This window comes from Polychytrium aggregatum (assembly GCF_025602895.1).
Source record: "Polychytrium aggregatum strain JEL109 chromosome Unknown BJ171scaffold_10, whole genome shotgun sequence".
In the NCBI taxonomy this organism is placed as follows: domain Eukaryota; kingdom Fungi; phylum Chytridiomycota; class Chytridiomycetes; order Polychytriales; genus Polychytrium; species Polychytrium aggregatum.
In genome coordinates this window covers 55,997-69,871 of record NW_026516212.1, presented here as the reverse complement: position 1 = coordinate 69,871, position 13,875 = coordinate 55,997, and the positions used below count along the sequence as shown (strand labels likewise).

At 55.1% G+C, this 13,875-nt stretch overlaps 7 protein-coding genes and 1 non-coding gene across 8 annotated transcripts; 3 read left to right on the top strand and 5 right to left on the bottom strand.

The window, feature by feature from the left end:
• Positions 1-452: 452 nt before the first annotated feature.
• BJ171DRAFT_495822 (uncharacterized protein) lies at positions 453-1,599 on the bottom strand. Its single transcript, XM_053110170.1, has one exon. The coding sequence runs from the start codon at positions 1,458-1,460 to the stop codon at positions 474-476; it is 987 nt and encodes a 328-aa protein (XP_052968640.1). The 5' UTR covers positions 1,461-1,599; the 3' UTR covers positions 453-473.
• Positions 1,600-1,799: 200 nt separating this feature from the next.
• Positions 1,800-2,770, bottom strand: BJ171DRAFT_495821 (uncharacterized protein). Its single transcript, XM_053110169.1, has 2 exons — positions 2,563-2,770; positions 1,800-2,463 (listed from the first exon to the last, which is right to left on the bottom strand). Exons 1-2 carry the CDS (start codon positions 2,758-2,760, stop codon positions 1,819-1,821), a joined length of 843 nt encoding a protein of 280 aa, XP_052968639.1. The 5' UTR covers positions 2,761-2,770; the 3' UTR covers positions 1,800-1,818.
• A 787-nt stretch (positions 2,771-3,557) lies between these two features.
• On the top strand, positions 3,558-4,479 carry BJ171DRAFT_597235 (uncharacterized protein; the record flags this gene model as incomplete). Its single annotated transcript, XM_053114731.1, has 2 exons — positions 3,558-4,266; positions 4,436-4,479. The coding sequence occupies 2 exons, from the start codon at positions 3,558-3,560 to the stop codon at positions 4,477-4,479; spliced, it is 753 nt and encodes a 250-aa protein (XP_052968638.1).
• A 275-nt stretch (positions 4,480-4,754) lies between these two features.
• BJ171DRAFT_495816 (uncharacterized protein) lies at positions 4,755-7,117 on the bottom strand. The gene is made up of 3 exons (XM_053110168.1): positions 5,820-7,117; positions 5,584-5,788; positions 4,755-5,343 (listed from the first exon to the last, which is right to left on the bottom strand). The coding sequence occupies exons 1-3, from the start codon at positions 6,975-6,977 to the stop codon at positions 5,213-5,215; spliced, it is 1,494 nt and encodes a 497-aa protein (XP_052968637.1). The 5' UTR covers positions 6,978-7,117; the 3' UTR covers positions 4,755-5,212.
• On the bottom strand, positions 7,118-8,003 carry BJ171DRAFT_495814 (uncharacterized protein). The gene has a single exon (XM_053110167.1). It carries the CDS (start codon positions 7,938-7,940, stop codon positions 7,173-7,175), a length of 768 nt encoding a protein of 255 aa, XP_052968636.1. The 5' UTR covers positions 7,941-8,003; the 3' UTR covers positions 7,118-7,172.
• A 792-nt stretch (positions 8,004-8,795) lies between these two features.
• On the top strand, positions 8,796-11,358 carry BJ171DRAFT_11671 (uncharacterized protein). The gene is made up of 2 exons (XM_053105498.1): positions 8,796-9,315; positions 9,397-11,358. Exons 1-2 carry the CDS (start codon positions 8,893-8,895, stop codon positions 11,110-11,112), a joined length of 2,139 nt encoding a protein of 712 aa, XP_052968635.1. The 5' UTR covers positions 8,796-8,892; the 3' UTR covers positions 11,113-11,358.
• On the top strand, positions 11,359-12,711 carry BJ171DRAFT_11662 (uncharacterized protein). Its single transcript, XM_053105496.1, has one exon. The coding sequence runs from the start codon at positions 11,605-11,607 to the stop codon at positions 12,613-12,615; it is 1,011 nt and encodes a 336-aa protein (XP_052968634.1). The 5' UTR covers positions 11,359-11,604; the 3' UTR covers positions 12,616-12,711.
• On the bottom strand, positions 11,385-11,457 carry BJ171DRAFT_t85. Its single transcript has one exon. It is a non-coding gene; the product is annotated as a tRNA-OTHER (tRNA).
• Positions 12,712-13,875: the final 1,164 nt, after the last annotated feature.

Here is a 13,875-nt window from a genome sequence, read left to right as displayed (position 1 = left end):
CGTCGAGCCTGTGACGGATCAGTACCAGGCTGCGCCATTGGGCCTGGGACGGATCAGCACCAGGCTGCGCCATTGGGCCTGGGACGGATCAGTACCAGGCTGCGCCATTGGGCCTGGGACGGATCAGCACCAGCTGCACCGTCGAGCCTGGGACGGATCAGTACCAGGCTGCGCCATTGGGCCTGGGACGGATCAGCACCAGGCTGCGCCATTGGGCCTGGGACGGATCAGCACCAGGCTGCGCCATTGGGCCTGGGACGGATCAGCACCAGGCTGCACCGTCGAGCCTGGGACGGATCAGCACCAGGCTGCGCCATTGGGCCTGGGACGGATCAGCACCAGGCTGCACCATCGAGCCTGGGACGGATCAGTACCAGGCTGCACCATCGAGCATCGGACGGATCAGTACCAGGCTGCACCATCGATCCTGGGACGGATCAGTACCAAGTATGTCATCGAAGAAAATGGTATGTTTATTTGCGACGACGGTGAAACGCAACAGACTCGACGAAGATCTGATTCTGATTACCGTCATCCCCACGACGATTCTCAAACTCAATCTCTTTGCGAATGTCACCGATCTTTTGGTTGTCCGATCCGTAAACGGCTTTGACTATAGTTCTTTGTCGTTTTTTCTCTTCTTCGGAGAGAGATCCAAACCCTTTATCCACAATATCCAGCAAGCCATCAGCATCGACGAATGGAAGAACATTTCGGACTCCTTTGAATTTGACAAAAACGGCTGGGATAGTCTTGAGGGTATTGGACCACTTGACTGCAATGGAGTGGGCTTCATTCTTGGCTTCTTTGGTCCTATTTGCTGCATAGCCATTGAAATGAAGCTTATCATCAGTCAATGCGATGGCCTCACGAGCATCAGATAACAAACGACCATCTCGGAGCTTCACGGTACTGATTACACCGAGAGGGGAATCTTGGAGGATACGAGCACTCGAATCCAGTACAATGACCGGTTCAAAAGGCTGTGTGCTGTCAGGATCACGGAGGGGGAGCATGTCGTCGGGATAAGGATCTAGAAGCGGGTGTCCGTTGAAGACCTTGGTTCCCTCTGGGATCGCCTTGATCCTTCGGGCGCGCACTCTTGAGAGTTGGTGCACTTGAACTGGATCAGCGACACTAGAATCGGCTAGTTCAAAGCCGGGTGTATAGATCGGATCATCCATTTCGAGACTCGTGGTTTCAATCACCTCGGCAGCGACGGGAAGATGAGAAGTACTCGGGTTGATGATGGGCTCAAGCTCGAGGCGAGCTGGGGCGGCGACTGCAGCTTCATCAGACACTTCGTGGCTAACAATGACGGGAATTTCGGCATCGACGGGAGGATCGAACGGGATCGAGTCGTTGACGGGCTGGACTAAGGTTGGGGCAGTAGCGCGCCTCTTCCTGGCTCGGGGGGCGGCAGCAGGGGCAGCTCGCGTGGTCTTGGTAATGGAGCTCATGGCGAGGCAGAGGAGAAGGCTGGTGATCGCTGGTGAAGGAGGAAACGGCGGGGCGAAGATGGCAGGGCACCACCTTGGGCGGGGGTGCGCCCTTTTGAACAGGGTCGGGGACGGAGGCTGCGGGACATGTCGCCCATGGGGTCGGGGTTGACGCACCGTCGCCCGATGGCAGTATGGCTGGAACCTGAGTGGTTCGAATTTGTGCGCAGCCCCGCGTGCCAGCCACAAACTGGCTGGATCCTGTGCACCGCCACACACATGACTGGCGCTGCACTATCGCCATCCCATGAGCTCCCCAACGCACTTTCGTTCGCGACTCAGTACTCTCACAGGCGTCAGTCATGAAATACGAGAATTTTTATTGGCGAGACCTCACTCCAGTCACAAAAATAGCAGCCTCGTCCTCGCAGTTGTCATCTCCATGGTCGTCAGACTGGAGGTACTCGAGCACTTTGCGAGATCGCCCAAAAACCTCGCCAATGAGCGTATCGAACTTCCCTTTCAGCGCCTTGCATCTTTCACCTCTGCCACAGCGCAAAATCTGAATATACCCACGATCGTCCACGAAGGGGAGGGGGTTTGCCAAGCCTTTGAACTTGACATACGCGGCAGGAACGAAATGGAGGGTCTCTGCCCATTTACGTCGAATCGACGAGGCTACAGAGGCATAATCCTCAATACCATCGGGATCATAGCCATCGAACATTTTGTCGTCGGATAGTGCAATGACCTCTCGAGCATCGCAGAATATTTGGCCATTCCCGAGGGTGATCTTGTGAAGTCGGCCAAGGGGTGTACACTGAAGCTGTCGTTGAGAGGAATCCAAGACGATGATCGGGTTCACCGTTCCATCCGCATTGGTTTGAGGATAGGGCTCGAGAAGTGGATGCCCACGAAAGATCGTTGCACCGGCGGGCTTCGGAACCGCCTGGCGACGATTCTTCATTGCCCTGGGAGCTGGTTGCTGCACAGAGGTCAAAGCACATACGCTTTGCTCGACCATCTGGGGCCTGGCTACAGCGATTCCTCCCTTCGCGGTTCCAACGCTTGTCGTCGAGCCTGGATCGATGCCAAATTCGACGGGCACGATATCGTCGACTGCAAGACCGGCGAGCGACACTGGCGTTCCCGGGACGACCTCCGATGGATCGATGTCGCAGGTGATGTCGGATTCTGCATCCGAGTCGTCGATGACGATGACAGGACACTCCTCCTTCTCGGTCGTGGTGTGCTTGGGCGGGAGAGGCGCTGGTTTCTTGCGTTGGGCAGGAGCACGACGCTTGGATCTGGAAGCAGGCATTGCTGGAGCTGGAGCTGAAGCTGGGATGCGAGATCAATGGCAGGGGTGGCGGATGTCGCTAAGGCACCTCCCATCGGACAGAACCCAACGGAGTCGGAGATTGCGACACGCGCCGCTGACGCCACACCAATCGGAACGACATGGACAAGCGAAAATGCGGGTGTATTGATCTGCCCCTCGAAGCTCACATTGGGTATCGAAAGCCAGGCTCGATACGCTGGCGGATCGCAGCGAGACCATTCATATCAACAAAGGGAAGCTGAGGCGTGGTGCTGTCGTTGAACTTGAGGTAGACCACAGGGATGCCAGGAAGCGTTCTGGTGCAGATATTGGCGATCATCATCCTGCGAACACCTTCTTGACCGGTGGTGGTGGGGCGGGCGTAGCCAGAGTACTCGAGATCGCCCCTGGCACGAGCGACTGCTTCTCTTGCGTCCAAGAGGATTCGACCATGGTCCATTTGGACGCGGGTGATGGGCCGATGGCGGTTTTGTAGAGGTCGCGTGAGCGAAAGTCCATAGGGATGACGAGGTGGCTGGTGTCAGGCATCGGGCGAGGCTGTAATCGTGTAGGAGCTGGAGCTGGGGTTGGTGAGATGGCGAGAGAGAAGGGGCAGAACGCTGCACCCGGAGATGACACCTCGTCCTCGCAGGGGACGGCGGAGATATGGGCTGGGCTTGGACACCCCGTCCGGCGGGAACCACCGTCTCCCAGGCACCGCTGGGCATGGGGTATATGAGGTCGCTGCTGGAGCATCCATGCTCCCCATCCATCCATCGACAATGACCAGATCTACCATGCCCCCCTCCCAGGCTACCAAGCGCATCACCCGCTCGATGAGCATCCGGGCCGCCAAGCGACAACGCCTCCAAGAGCAGCTGATCTCCTTGGGAATCGAAGAGACCTATCCTGTCCTCCTGGCCATCCTCTCGATCCCTGAGCTGATCGAGATGCTCCCTGTTTGTAGTCTCGTGAAGCTCAAGGCGACTTCCAGCGACGTGAGGGCTCTGCTCTCGACCAAGACCGTGGGGATTCGCATCTGGGCCGAGTGGTTCAACAAGCAACACCACACCAGGCTCCTCTCCGATGACTGCGTCCAACTGGTCAAGTATTTCCCTGCTGGACCAGTTGCCTTCAACCTCAAGTGGCTCAAGTCCATTCCGAGATCCGTGGTTTCAGCCGAGTTCGTCCGAGTCGTCACTCGTTTCCGCCGAGACAACTCCGAGTTCCAGATCGTACGACGACTCCTCGAGGCCAAGCACGTCCCCACTGCAATGTGGTTTGTCAAGCGCATGGTCTGGAATGGCGAAATCGTCAGCAAATGCCTTTCCGTCTTGAGCAACAAATCCGAGGTGCTCGACGACTTCCTCCTCGAAGAACATGCCGTATTCATCAGAGGACCATTGCTCGAGATCAACCAGGGCGTACTTTCAGTGGCTCAAGTCGTTGGACACATCCAACTGAAGGTCAAATTCGCCCTCCACGAATGCTATCGATATGGCAGAGGTACTGATGTCAACCCGACCAGAGCCTTGGATCTCCTGGTCGAATGCGCTCGAGGTGGTTATCGCGACAGCGCCCAGCAGATCTACGACATCTGCCAATATGGGGGGATCCGAAATGCGCCCCATGCATCGTCCGTCCGACGTTGGTTGTTGGAGTCGTCTGGTCACAGCCTCCCTGAAAGCGACAGGAATGTCCTATTTTTATATTGCATGAAAAACTCGATCGGCTTCCCTCGAGCGATGAACTGCAAGAATCTCTACCAGTACATTTTGCTCACGAGTTGCCGAGCAGGTAGCACTATAGCACACCAGCAAATCCTGCACATTTCCCCTTATGCACAACATCCCTGGGATCGCCCGAGAACTGGTGTGATATTATTGCTCTGGACGACATCGCCGCAGCCAAGCACGATCTCCAGGTTCAAGCCATGTTGATCGACTTGTTCAAGCGCTCGATCATGGCCCAGAGCAATGGCACTGCTATTTGGGTCTCGCTACGAGAGGCTCATTCGCGAGGCATGCATGCAGTGAATGGAGTGCACACACCTTCTTCCAATCCTCTTCCAACCCGCTCACAAGCGACGACGTTTCACTTCCGAGTCTCTTACGAGTTTTCAGCCCCACACCATGTTTATCGAGCGAGCTTCACTTCCGAGTCTCTTCCGAGTCCACTCCATGAATGCGAGCGTGGGCCCCAAATCCTTCCCGGCCAGGAATATCTTTTTTTTCTTGAAAATTTTTGTTTTTTCTTCTCCAATGCCCCCAACCGGCCCCCAAAAGAGCTTCTCACTCCATATTCACTTCCAAATCACTTCCGAGTGAGTTCCGCGGTGGTATTCTCTCCATGTTTTCAGTGTTGAGATGATAATATTATCACACTCCATGAAAAATTCCTCTTCCGAGTCTCTTCCGACCACTCGATACGTCTCTTCCGAGTCTCTTCCGAGTCATTTGCATATCCACAAACACCAGAGTGATGAAGAGGGATGGTGTGAGTGTGTGGGTGGCTGGTGGGAATGAAGTGGTGTTCGATGGTAACCGAGAGTGGCACATGCGCACTCCATGTCGAGATCACCACCTGCGATTGTGGACAAGTGGGTAGCCACGATTGATCTCGTCAGAGCAACTCCTCACAGCAAACGGCTCGAGGTCCTCAAACTCGACTGGTTCTCTCCAGTCAAGGTCGTTGGCTTCCCGATACTCCCGATAGCTTGCATCATACACCTCGAACAACGTCCGCATCTCGCACATGCGCTGGACCACGTCAAAGAGCCTGGATCTGCTTCTTGTTCGTGAGCGTAGAGATCACAGAGCTTGCTGTCTGATCGTCGGCTCATGCCGCGATGGCGAAGTCCATGCTCCAGCAGCATCGTCTTGAGATCGCTGATCGTCAGGAGACTGGCGAATTCGGATGGGTCCTGCTGCTTCGTCAACAAGTCGTGCTCCGCGACGTTCCAGAGATGGCGTTCGTAAAGGTATCTGACCAGGTTCCTAGCGAACCACCTGAATTTGCTTTCTTGGCCCTCGTCGTCCGATGCTCAGGAAGCTCTGAACAGCGGATGCCGGAGTGACCTGGTAGCTGCTCGTGGCAAAGTCGTCGTATTCTGACTTGCTGCGAATGTCCTGGACACTCACGCCCATGAGCGGGACGATGATATCATTGAGCCACGATACTCGATGGTCTCGCTGGAGCTCGGGGAGTGCAGCGACTGCCTGCTCGACTCGCTCAGCGATGGCCGGGAATATCGCCACAATGCTGTCCTTGAAGGCATCTTTGCCTGCTGCGTGGCGATCGATCCACACAAGCAGCTCCTCGGGCGTCTTGATGTGCTCGTCTCGATAGCGGGCATATTCGGCTGGTGTGTACGGGTAGCTGCGCGACTTCATCGTCTCCAGGAAATCATAGTCGCGCTCGAGTCGCTTCTTGAGCTCACGCCAGCCCCTGCCGTTGGCGAGGAATGCGGCGACCATGTCCTTGGAGAACTCGTACGTCTTCTTGGGGAGGGCTGCGATCTTTTGCTTGCGCTCGAGGATATGCTGGCCCTTCTGGCATCTCTTGACCACGGCTCGCTCCTTGAAGGCGGTCCAGCTCCCATGCAGCTCGGCGACGCGGGCCATGACCTGAGGGCGCAAGTAATAGGTGCCAAAGGTGAATCTGCACTTCTTGCTGATGCAGATCGATCCCGTTGGCATGTCTCCGGGCTTGATCTTGTAGAGCTTGTACATGGTACTGACCGAGACCAACCCATAAATGCAAGAATCGTGGTCAAAGGTGCAGTTGTAGCAAATGGGGTAGGGAATACAAGGGTAGCTGTTTCTGGGAATCCTGATGCGACGACACCCCACACACAGAGTGGTATCGAGGCAGTGGATCCAGGCCATGATGCTCTTGCAGGTCTTCAGCTCCTCGGTGAAGGCAGGCTTGGATGGATGCTTGTGGAGACGCACGGCCCAGTAGTGGACGTCGTTGACGGCGGCATGGTGGTAGCGACTGGTCTTGGCGAATCTTGCAGCAGCGGCAGCAGGCATGAAGTCCGAGATGAGCTGGATGATCTCGACAGGTAACTCAGGCATGGGCGTGGGCGACCATGTCACCACTGGGCCGGTGGGTTTGGGCGGCTCTGCGGCAGGAGCTGTGGGATTGGCCTTGGCTCGCTTGGAGCTGGTGGGTTCGGCGGAAACGGACGACTGGGCTTTGCGCTTGCGAGGCATGGTGGATCGGGTTGGGGGGTGCGGGCCGGTGGCAGATGCTTGTGGTTTTTGTATGAAAATCACAACCCCCCATCCAGCGCAAGTCACATCAGGGTCGTCCTCCGCCCCACTCAGGGACTCGTCAGGGACAGGAAGCAAATCAAGGGGTCAATAGGTGCGATATATTGATCACAGCTGTAGCTGACAGCGAACAAGTCAGTGGGAGGACGTTCTGGCGTCGCCACGTCTGATGGCAGCGATCCTTTCTTGGCGGAGGGCTCGTTCCGTTTCGATGCGTTCGAGAAGGAGCTCGTTTTGGAGCTCGAGGTTCCTGCGCTTGAGCATCATCATCGGATCTTCGATATTGGTCGGGGTGTTCGCCTGCTCCGTGGTTTCAATGACGACCTCTGCTGCGACTTCAGGGCTGGGAAGTCGGCGGCGAACTTGAGTAGGGGGACTGGGCGAAGATCGGGTATCCTCGGTAGCGAGCTCGGGGCTCTGGTGAGGAGGTGACTTTCTCTTCAGACGACGGGGGGTCGAGCGACGTGCAAACAAGCGAGAGCTGGAGCCGATGGGAGTCGCTGCCGATTCCTGTCGTTTGCCGGGCGAAACACCATTGACGATGCTGCTCTTGGTGTACTGCAGGAAGCGAGAAACATCGTCTTCGTCGTCCGAAAGTTCGTCGCGATAGAGGGTGACGACAGCGCTGTGCAGGGCCATGACCTGTTCCTCGGTCAGAAACAAGTCTCCATCGGCGAGTTCACCAGAGGTATGGTCGAGGAGAGAGCGAAGGGTTTCTATGAACCTGAGGTCGAAAGGGAGTTGGTCGCCGGAGGAGAAGCGAGCGCGAATGTCCGAGATGAGGAGACGAGTCTTCTCTCGAGCGAAATCGAGGCCCTCGGGCGTGCGGCGGTCTCCATCTTTGAAAATGGAGATACCACGCTCTTTGCGAGTGACCATCTGAATCCAGCTGTACATGGTCATGATGTGGTGGGGGTATTGGTGGGTATCGAGGATGGAGGGAATGGTGCGAGATGACAAGGGGATGGAGGACTTTGTTGGCTTGGGGGAAGCAAGGCTGGGTCTCATGGACACGCGTGTTTCTGTGGCAGTAACCACGAACACGGAATTCATTTGGCTGGATAGCCATGCTGAGGCTAGCCACAGAAGATGACGGGATGGATTGGCGTTTGCTTGGGTGAGTGAATAGGAAGGTGACGTTCGCCCTCCATGTTGGTGGTGTGGGAGATAACGGATCGCTAATACACACCCACTCGAAGGCTAATGCAGAAAAACGTCGTCCTGATGCACACCCTCTCCATGCCTGATGCACGGCTGATCTACGCTAATACACATGACCCGAAACGTCTCCATGGTTCATGGAGTGGCTGCGTTCGCTCTGAAACCCGCCCCACTCCATGGGTCCTGGATGAACTGGTTGAAAGTCCTGGCCAAGAAAGTGATTGAAATTTTTTGAATTTTCTGTATTTTGGGGTAGCTGGCAACGACGACAAGACCCTCACTCCACGAAACTCATTTCTAATACACAGCACCGACACAACCACACCCTCACTCGACAACATCACTCCTTGAGAACAAATGAGAGTACAAATAGCACTCACTCCATGATGAAACCTAATGCAGAACCCCGACACACCCTCTCCATGAATCCCGAAATCTAATGCATAAGTGCGTGCAACTCACGGATTGTGGAGCGCTATCGATGACCAGATGATATTGGAAGTGGCACTTGCGCACTCCATGACCGGGATCCCGCCCGTCGCCATACCACGGGTGGCGCTTCAAACACGTGGATCCGTGCGCAGCACTGTGCCCCAGGGTCGCGTTCGCGCCGTCCGAGGTCCTGGGGCACGGCAGAGAAGAAAAATCCCCACATCCCCCTTTTTGCGTTTTCGTCGCTATTCCCCCCGCAACGATGAACCCATTCCAGTTCAAGCCGGGAAACAGGAGCAACTGCAAACCCCTCATGGGTGGTGGTTCACTGGACGACAGCGGAGACGAGTCGCTCCAGTCCGATACATTGCTCGTCGGAGATCGAATCACCGACACCCAACTCATCGAACGAGAGCTGCCCGACGATGCCTTTGAATCTGAGGATGAGCATGACCCCCTCGAAGATTTTACACCGTCGTCCAGCGAATCCACAAATTCTCCAGTCGTCGTTGTGGACAAAGGCAAGCGTCGAGCAGAATACTGCCCGCCTATCGGCACGTCCAGCAAGCGCATATATGAAGGCCCTCAGCCCCCGCCCGAAGATATGAAGTACGCCGAGCTCAAGGAGATCTTCAAAGTCAGCATCCCGGACTTTGACAGATACGTTGGCACAGGCATGGTCATGGTATACACGGACGATATTGTGTTGCGAAATGATGCCTATCCTGCCATGTGCCAACGTATCGTCGAACATTTCGGGTTGCAGGACTGGGGCACCTTCGACCTCGAGAACCTACACCTCGTCCTCCAAGGGCTCTATTGCTTTGTTGAAGGCAGAAGAGAAAGCTTCGTTGGAGGTTTTGAGTCCCCGGTCAAGTTGAGGATTCCGCGTTCGTCGACCTGGTTCAAGTCCGAGCGCCACCTCTGGGAAGCCGTGGCCAACAACGCCGAGTTCCGCAAATCGGTCATGAAGTGCGAAAGGCTTAGAAGCATCCCTACGGACAACGTTCGTCACTTCGAGCATATCCTCAAGGAAATCACGGGCCCCTTGAAGACCAGATACATTCAGGCAAAGTTGAGGGAGCAGAGTCAATCATTCGACTCTGGAGTGTTTGATTTTGTTCACTCTGATGTTTTTGCTCTCTTTGACCCGGCCATGATGTTGTCTGAGTATCTCCCCATGGTTGAGGATGTGGATTCGACCCATCGTCATCTTTTGATCTTCCGCACCCCTGATGATGTTCAGCCCCCGCTTCGAATTCTCGGTGCCCAGGATAGACTCCTTCCCCTTGAACGATTTCAGATCGAGATGTTGACCCCTTCAGAGCCTAGGACGTCGTCTAAGGTGTCTCAGGATGTTTTCTTGCACTTGCATTTCTGTACTTTCAGCACTGTAGGCGACTGGCCCCTTGCTCTTTCGAATGTCGTCAAATTGGCAATCGAGTACTCCACATCTTACCCGATGCTGAACCCCGATGTTTCTTTCCACTGGAGCGATTTCCCAAGCATGCCATTTTTGACTGATCTGTCTTTGGGCATCTCTGGTCTTCAAAAACTCGGGAGGATGCCAGAGGTGCTCTCGGGTTTGGAAATGCTCGATCTTTCAGGCTGCACCTCTCTCGAGTCAATTGTGAAGATGCCCTCGGCGATGGACAAGTTGAAAGTTCTCCGACTTCCGACGAGCCTCGAGACCACGGCCGGCCTTCCCAAGTCTATGAAGGAGCTCGAGCTCCTTACTGGGATTGTCAATAACCGAAACTTGACGAGACTATCCGACTTTCCGTTCACCCTTCCCCGACTCAAGAATTTGGAGATCCCGCCTGGCACAACCTTGAATCTCTTTGGGATGCCCTTGAACCTTCCGGCCATGACAACTATCACTGGACTGGAGAATTGTGAACAGCTGGTGTCTCTCTTGGGCATCACGAAGACGGTTCCACAGCTGCTCGAGCTTAAGTTGCCGAAGGATGTCGTCTCCCTTGAACCACTGGCCGACGCAACGCTTCCCAGATTGGCCAGTCTTGATCTCTCCCGCTGTATCAATATGGTTGAAATCGACGCACACCTCGAGAATGTGGTGACTCTTCGCTCATTGGCACTTCCCGAGAATTTCAAGTTCCTGAACGAATTGAACAAGCTACCTCGCACAAACCTCCATAAACTCGATCTCTCCAAGTGCACCAGGCTCAGGAGTTTCGCAGGTATGCCTGAAATCCCCAATCTTCAACACATCGTCATGCCAAGGAGCTTCTTGGATTTTGCCGGATTGAACGTTACGAGCCTGGTGAAGCTGGACATTTCCAAGTCATTCAAGTTCCCCTCCTATATGGATACCTGTCGCTTTGTTATCCAGCAGTTGGTGGTGAATCAGAATATGCACCAGTGTTCTAAGCGCATCACCTGGGGTGAGAACTATCGCCGCCTTCACGATCGTCCCGAGCCCGTTTATATTTTCGTCGAGTCGTTTGTTTCCAATGATTAAATCAATAAAGTGACGTCCATTCATGCGAAACTCTATTTTCGAGCGTGGGGTGTGGGGTGTTGTCCCGGATGATGTTTCGTAACGATGCAAAAATCAGGCGTCGAGAGTGGTGAAAAAAAAAGTTCGGAACGCACCAATAGCGACCAAAGGCTTAAGCAGCTGGGCCCCACCGGCACGCTCGGCATGAACTCTGAGGGAGCTCGTGCGTCATCCGCTATCACCAGATGGGGGCGGACTAACTTCCTCCGAGGGCGGCCAAAGATACGCCCCGATGGTGGGATACGGGGATCGAACCCGCGGCATCACGTTGCAAGACGGTGCGCGCTTCCCAATGCGCAAACCACCGACTACAGCGGAGTAGCGCGTGCACGGACCGTATCGTCTCAATTTGGATCACGTGGCTGACAGGAATGGTAGAATCTGTCATGGCTGACAGGAATTCGAGTGACAGGAATTCGAGTGACAGACACAATCGTCCCCAAGCGGCCGGGCATGGGGTATATGAGGGAGCCCGGTGTGCGTTGCTGGAGCACCCCGTCTAGCCAACTTTCCTTCATCGCCATGTCCTCCCAGGCTACCAAGCGCATCACCCGCTCGATGAGCACCCGTACTGCCAAGCGCCAACGTGTCCATGAACAACTGGTCTCCTTGGGAATCGAAGAAACCCTTTCTGTCCTCCTGGTCGTCCTCTCGGTCCCCGAGCTGATCGAGATGCTCCCCGCTTGCAGTCTCGCGAAGCTCAAGGCAACTTCCAGCGACGTGAGGGCTCTGCTCTCGACCAAGACCGTGGGGATTCGCATCTGGGCCGAGTGGTTCAACAAGCAACACCACACCAGGCTCCTCTCCGATGACTGCGTCCAACTGGTCAAGTATTTCCCTGCTGGACCAGTTGCCTTCAACCTCAAGTGGTTCAAGTTCATTCCGGGGACCGTGGTTTCAGCCGAGTTCGTCCGAGTCGTCACTCGTTTCCGCCGAGACAACTCCGAGTTCCAGATCGTACGACGACTCCTCGAGGCCAAGCACGTCCCCACTGCAATGTGGTTTGTCAAGCGCATGGTCTGGAATGGCGAAATCGTCAGCAAATGCCTTTCCGTCTTGAGCAACAAATCCAAGGCGCTCGACGACTTCCTCCTCGAAGAACGTGACATCTTCCTCGGATCACCATCGATCGAGATCAACCAGGCGTACTTTCAGTGGCTCGAGTCATTGGACGCATCCGAACTGAAGGTCAAGTTCGCCCTCCACGAATGCTATCGATATGGCAGAGGTACTGATGCCAACCCGACCAGAGCCTTGAATCTTCTGGTCGAATGCGCTCGAGGTGGTTATCACGACAGCGCCCAGCAGATCTACGACATCTGCCGACACGGGTGGATCCGAAATGCGCCCCAAGCATCGTCCGTCTGGCATTGGTTGTCGGATTCGTCGGGACACAGTCTCCCTGAAAGGGTGTTAGAGTCCAAAGGGGACTCAACGGCAAAAGAAGAAGTGAGCTCGAAGTGAGCTCAGGGAAAGCAAGGGTAGAGTCCGAAGTGGACTCGGAGAGGGAGCGAGGGAAGCAAAGATCCGTTCAAGATAAGACTTGTCTCGAAATGAGACGTGAGGAACACTCAGAGAATAAAGTAGAAGGCACTTTATTTAGTCCTATTTTGAACGCTAAGGTTCGACTACACATCGCGGGGGTCAGGCTATTTATAGACAAGTCCGGACTTGGCAGCGAAGGGCGGCCAAGGGAGGGAAAAGTGGGCGATCGAGCAGGGCGAAGGGGGCGATGCACGAACGAGGGCCGAGAAGGACCACCGAGACAGGCAGAGAACCAAAGCGAGAGAGGCGCAAGCAAAAGCGAAGCACCTGGCAGGAGAAACGTGCAAAGGCGAAGCAATGTGACTCAACGTCCAAGAAGCGGATTGGTCAAGTATAAGGTTGGGGCAAATGCATGCGAGATGAACAAGAGATCGGGGCGGTCAGGCAGGTCATGAGTCACCGGTGGGGGGACACATGACCGGCAGCCGAATTGCAACCAATCGCAGCAAGGCGCGTGCACAAACAAACCGGCGCGTGCGAAGAAGACAAAGGAAGCGGAGCAGCGCGGGAAAACGGAAGTGCGGAAGGAGCGGAAAAGACAGGCAAAAGGCGGAAAATCGGAGGGGAACTGCAAGGCTACACACAAACAAACAGAAAGGCAAAAGAATAGCCAAGTGTGCAGTCAAAGTGGAGAACAAGCAGGAGCTATCCCTAACATCATCCCCTTCCTTAGCGACGAACTCCGGACGTCGCCTTCGGCTTTGAGGGATAGCGAAGGTGGAAGTCAGCAACAAGATCAGTGGCGTGGGAAACATTGGCAGCGGGCTCCCAAGACCGGTCAGTCTCGGAATAGCCCTTCCACTGAACCAAGTACTGTAAGCGACCACGGAAGAGCCGAGAATCGAGAACAGTCTCGACCTCAAACTCTTCCTGGGAGTTAACAAGAATGGGAGGTGGTTCTGGTTGGGTGAACTCGGGAACAATGTCCTTCGTTCGGGGTTCAAGGAGGGATACATGGAAAACGGGGTGAACTTTAAGTGTGGAAGGGAGTTTAAGCTCAAAGGCAACGGGGTTGATGCGGCGAAGAACTTTAAAGGGGCCAAGCTTTTTCTGGTCAAGCTTGTTGGAGGGACGAAGGGTGCGAATGTGGCGACGATCCAGAAAAACGAGGTCGCCAACGGAGATGTCGGGAGTGGGGAGACGGGATTTGTTGGCCTGCACAGTGTAGGACTCTTGGGC

What these genes read in the sequence shown, in the direction of transcription:
- BJ171DRAFT_495822 (XM_053110170.1), bottom strand. Translation starts at nt 1,460, where the DNA reads ATGAGCTCCATTACCAAGACCACGCGAGCTGCCCCTGCTGCCGCCCCC.
- BJ171DRAFT_495821 (XM_053110169.1), bottom strand. Translation starts at nt 2,760, where the DNA reads ATGCCTGCTTCCAGATCCAAGCGTCGTGCTCCTGCCCAACGCAAGAAA. An exon ending in CAGTGTCGCTCGCCGGTCTT is followed by an intron (nt 2,464 to 2,562) that starts GCAGTCGACGAT and finishes GCCAGGCCCCAG; the next exon opens with ATGGTCGAGCAAAGCGTATG.
- BJ171DRAFT_495816 (XM_053110168.1), bottom strand. Translation starts at nt 6,977, where the DNA reads ATGCCTCGCAAGCGCAAAGCCCAGTCGTCCGTTTCCGCCGAACCCACC. An exon ending in AGGTCACTCCGGCATCCGCT is followed by an intron (nt 5,789 to 5,819) that starts GTTCAGAGCTTC and finishes TCGGACGACGAG; the next exon opens with GGCCAAGAAAGCAAATTCAG. An exon ending in CATGAGCCGACGATCAGACA is followed by an intron (nt 5,344 to 5,583) that starts GCAAGCTCTGTG and finishes CCACAATCGCAG; the next exon opens with GTGGTGATCTCGACATGGAG.
- BJ171DRAFT_495814 (XM_053110167.1), bottom strand. Translation starts at nt 7,940, where the DNA reads ATGACCATGTACAGCTGGATTCAGATGGTCACTCGCAAAGAGCGTGGT.
- BJ171DRAFT_11671 (XM_053105498.1), top strand. Translation starts at nt 8,893, where the DNA reads ATGAACCCATTCCAGTTCAAGCCGGGAAACAGGAGCAACTGCAAACCC. An exon ending in TTGGCACAGGCATGGTCATG is followed by an intron (nt 9,316 to 9,396) that starts GTATACACGGAC and finishes TTCGGGTTGCAG; the next exon opens with GACTGGGGCACCTTCGACCT.
- BJ171DRAFT_11662 (XM_053105496.1), top strand. Translation starts at nt 11,605, where the DNA reads ATGGGGTATATGAGGGAGCCCGGTGTGCGTTGCTGGAGCACCCCGTCT.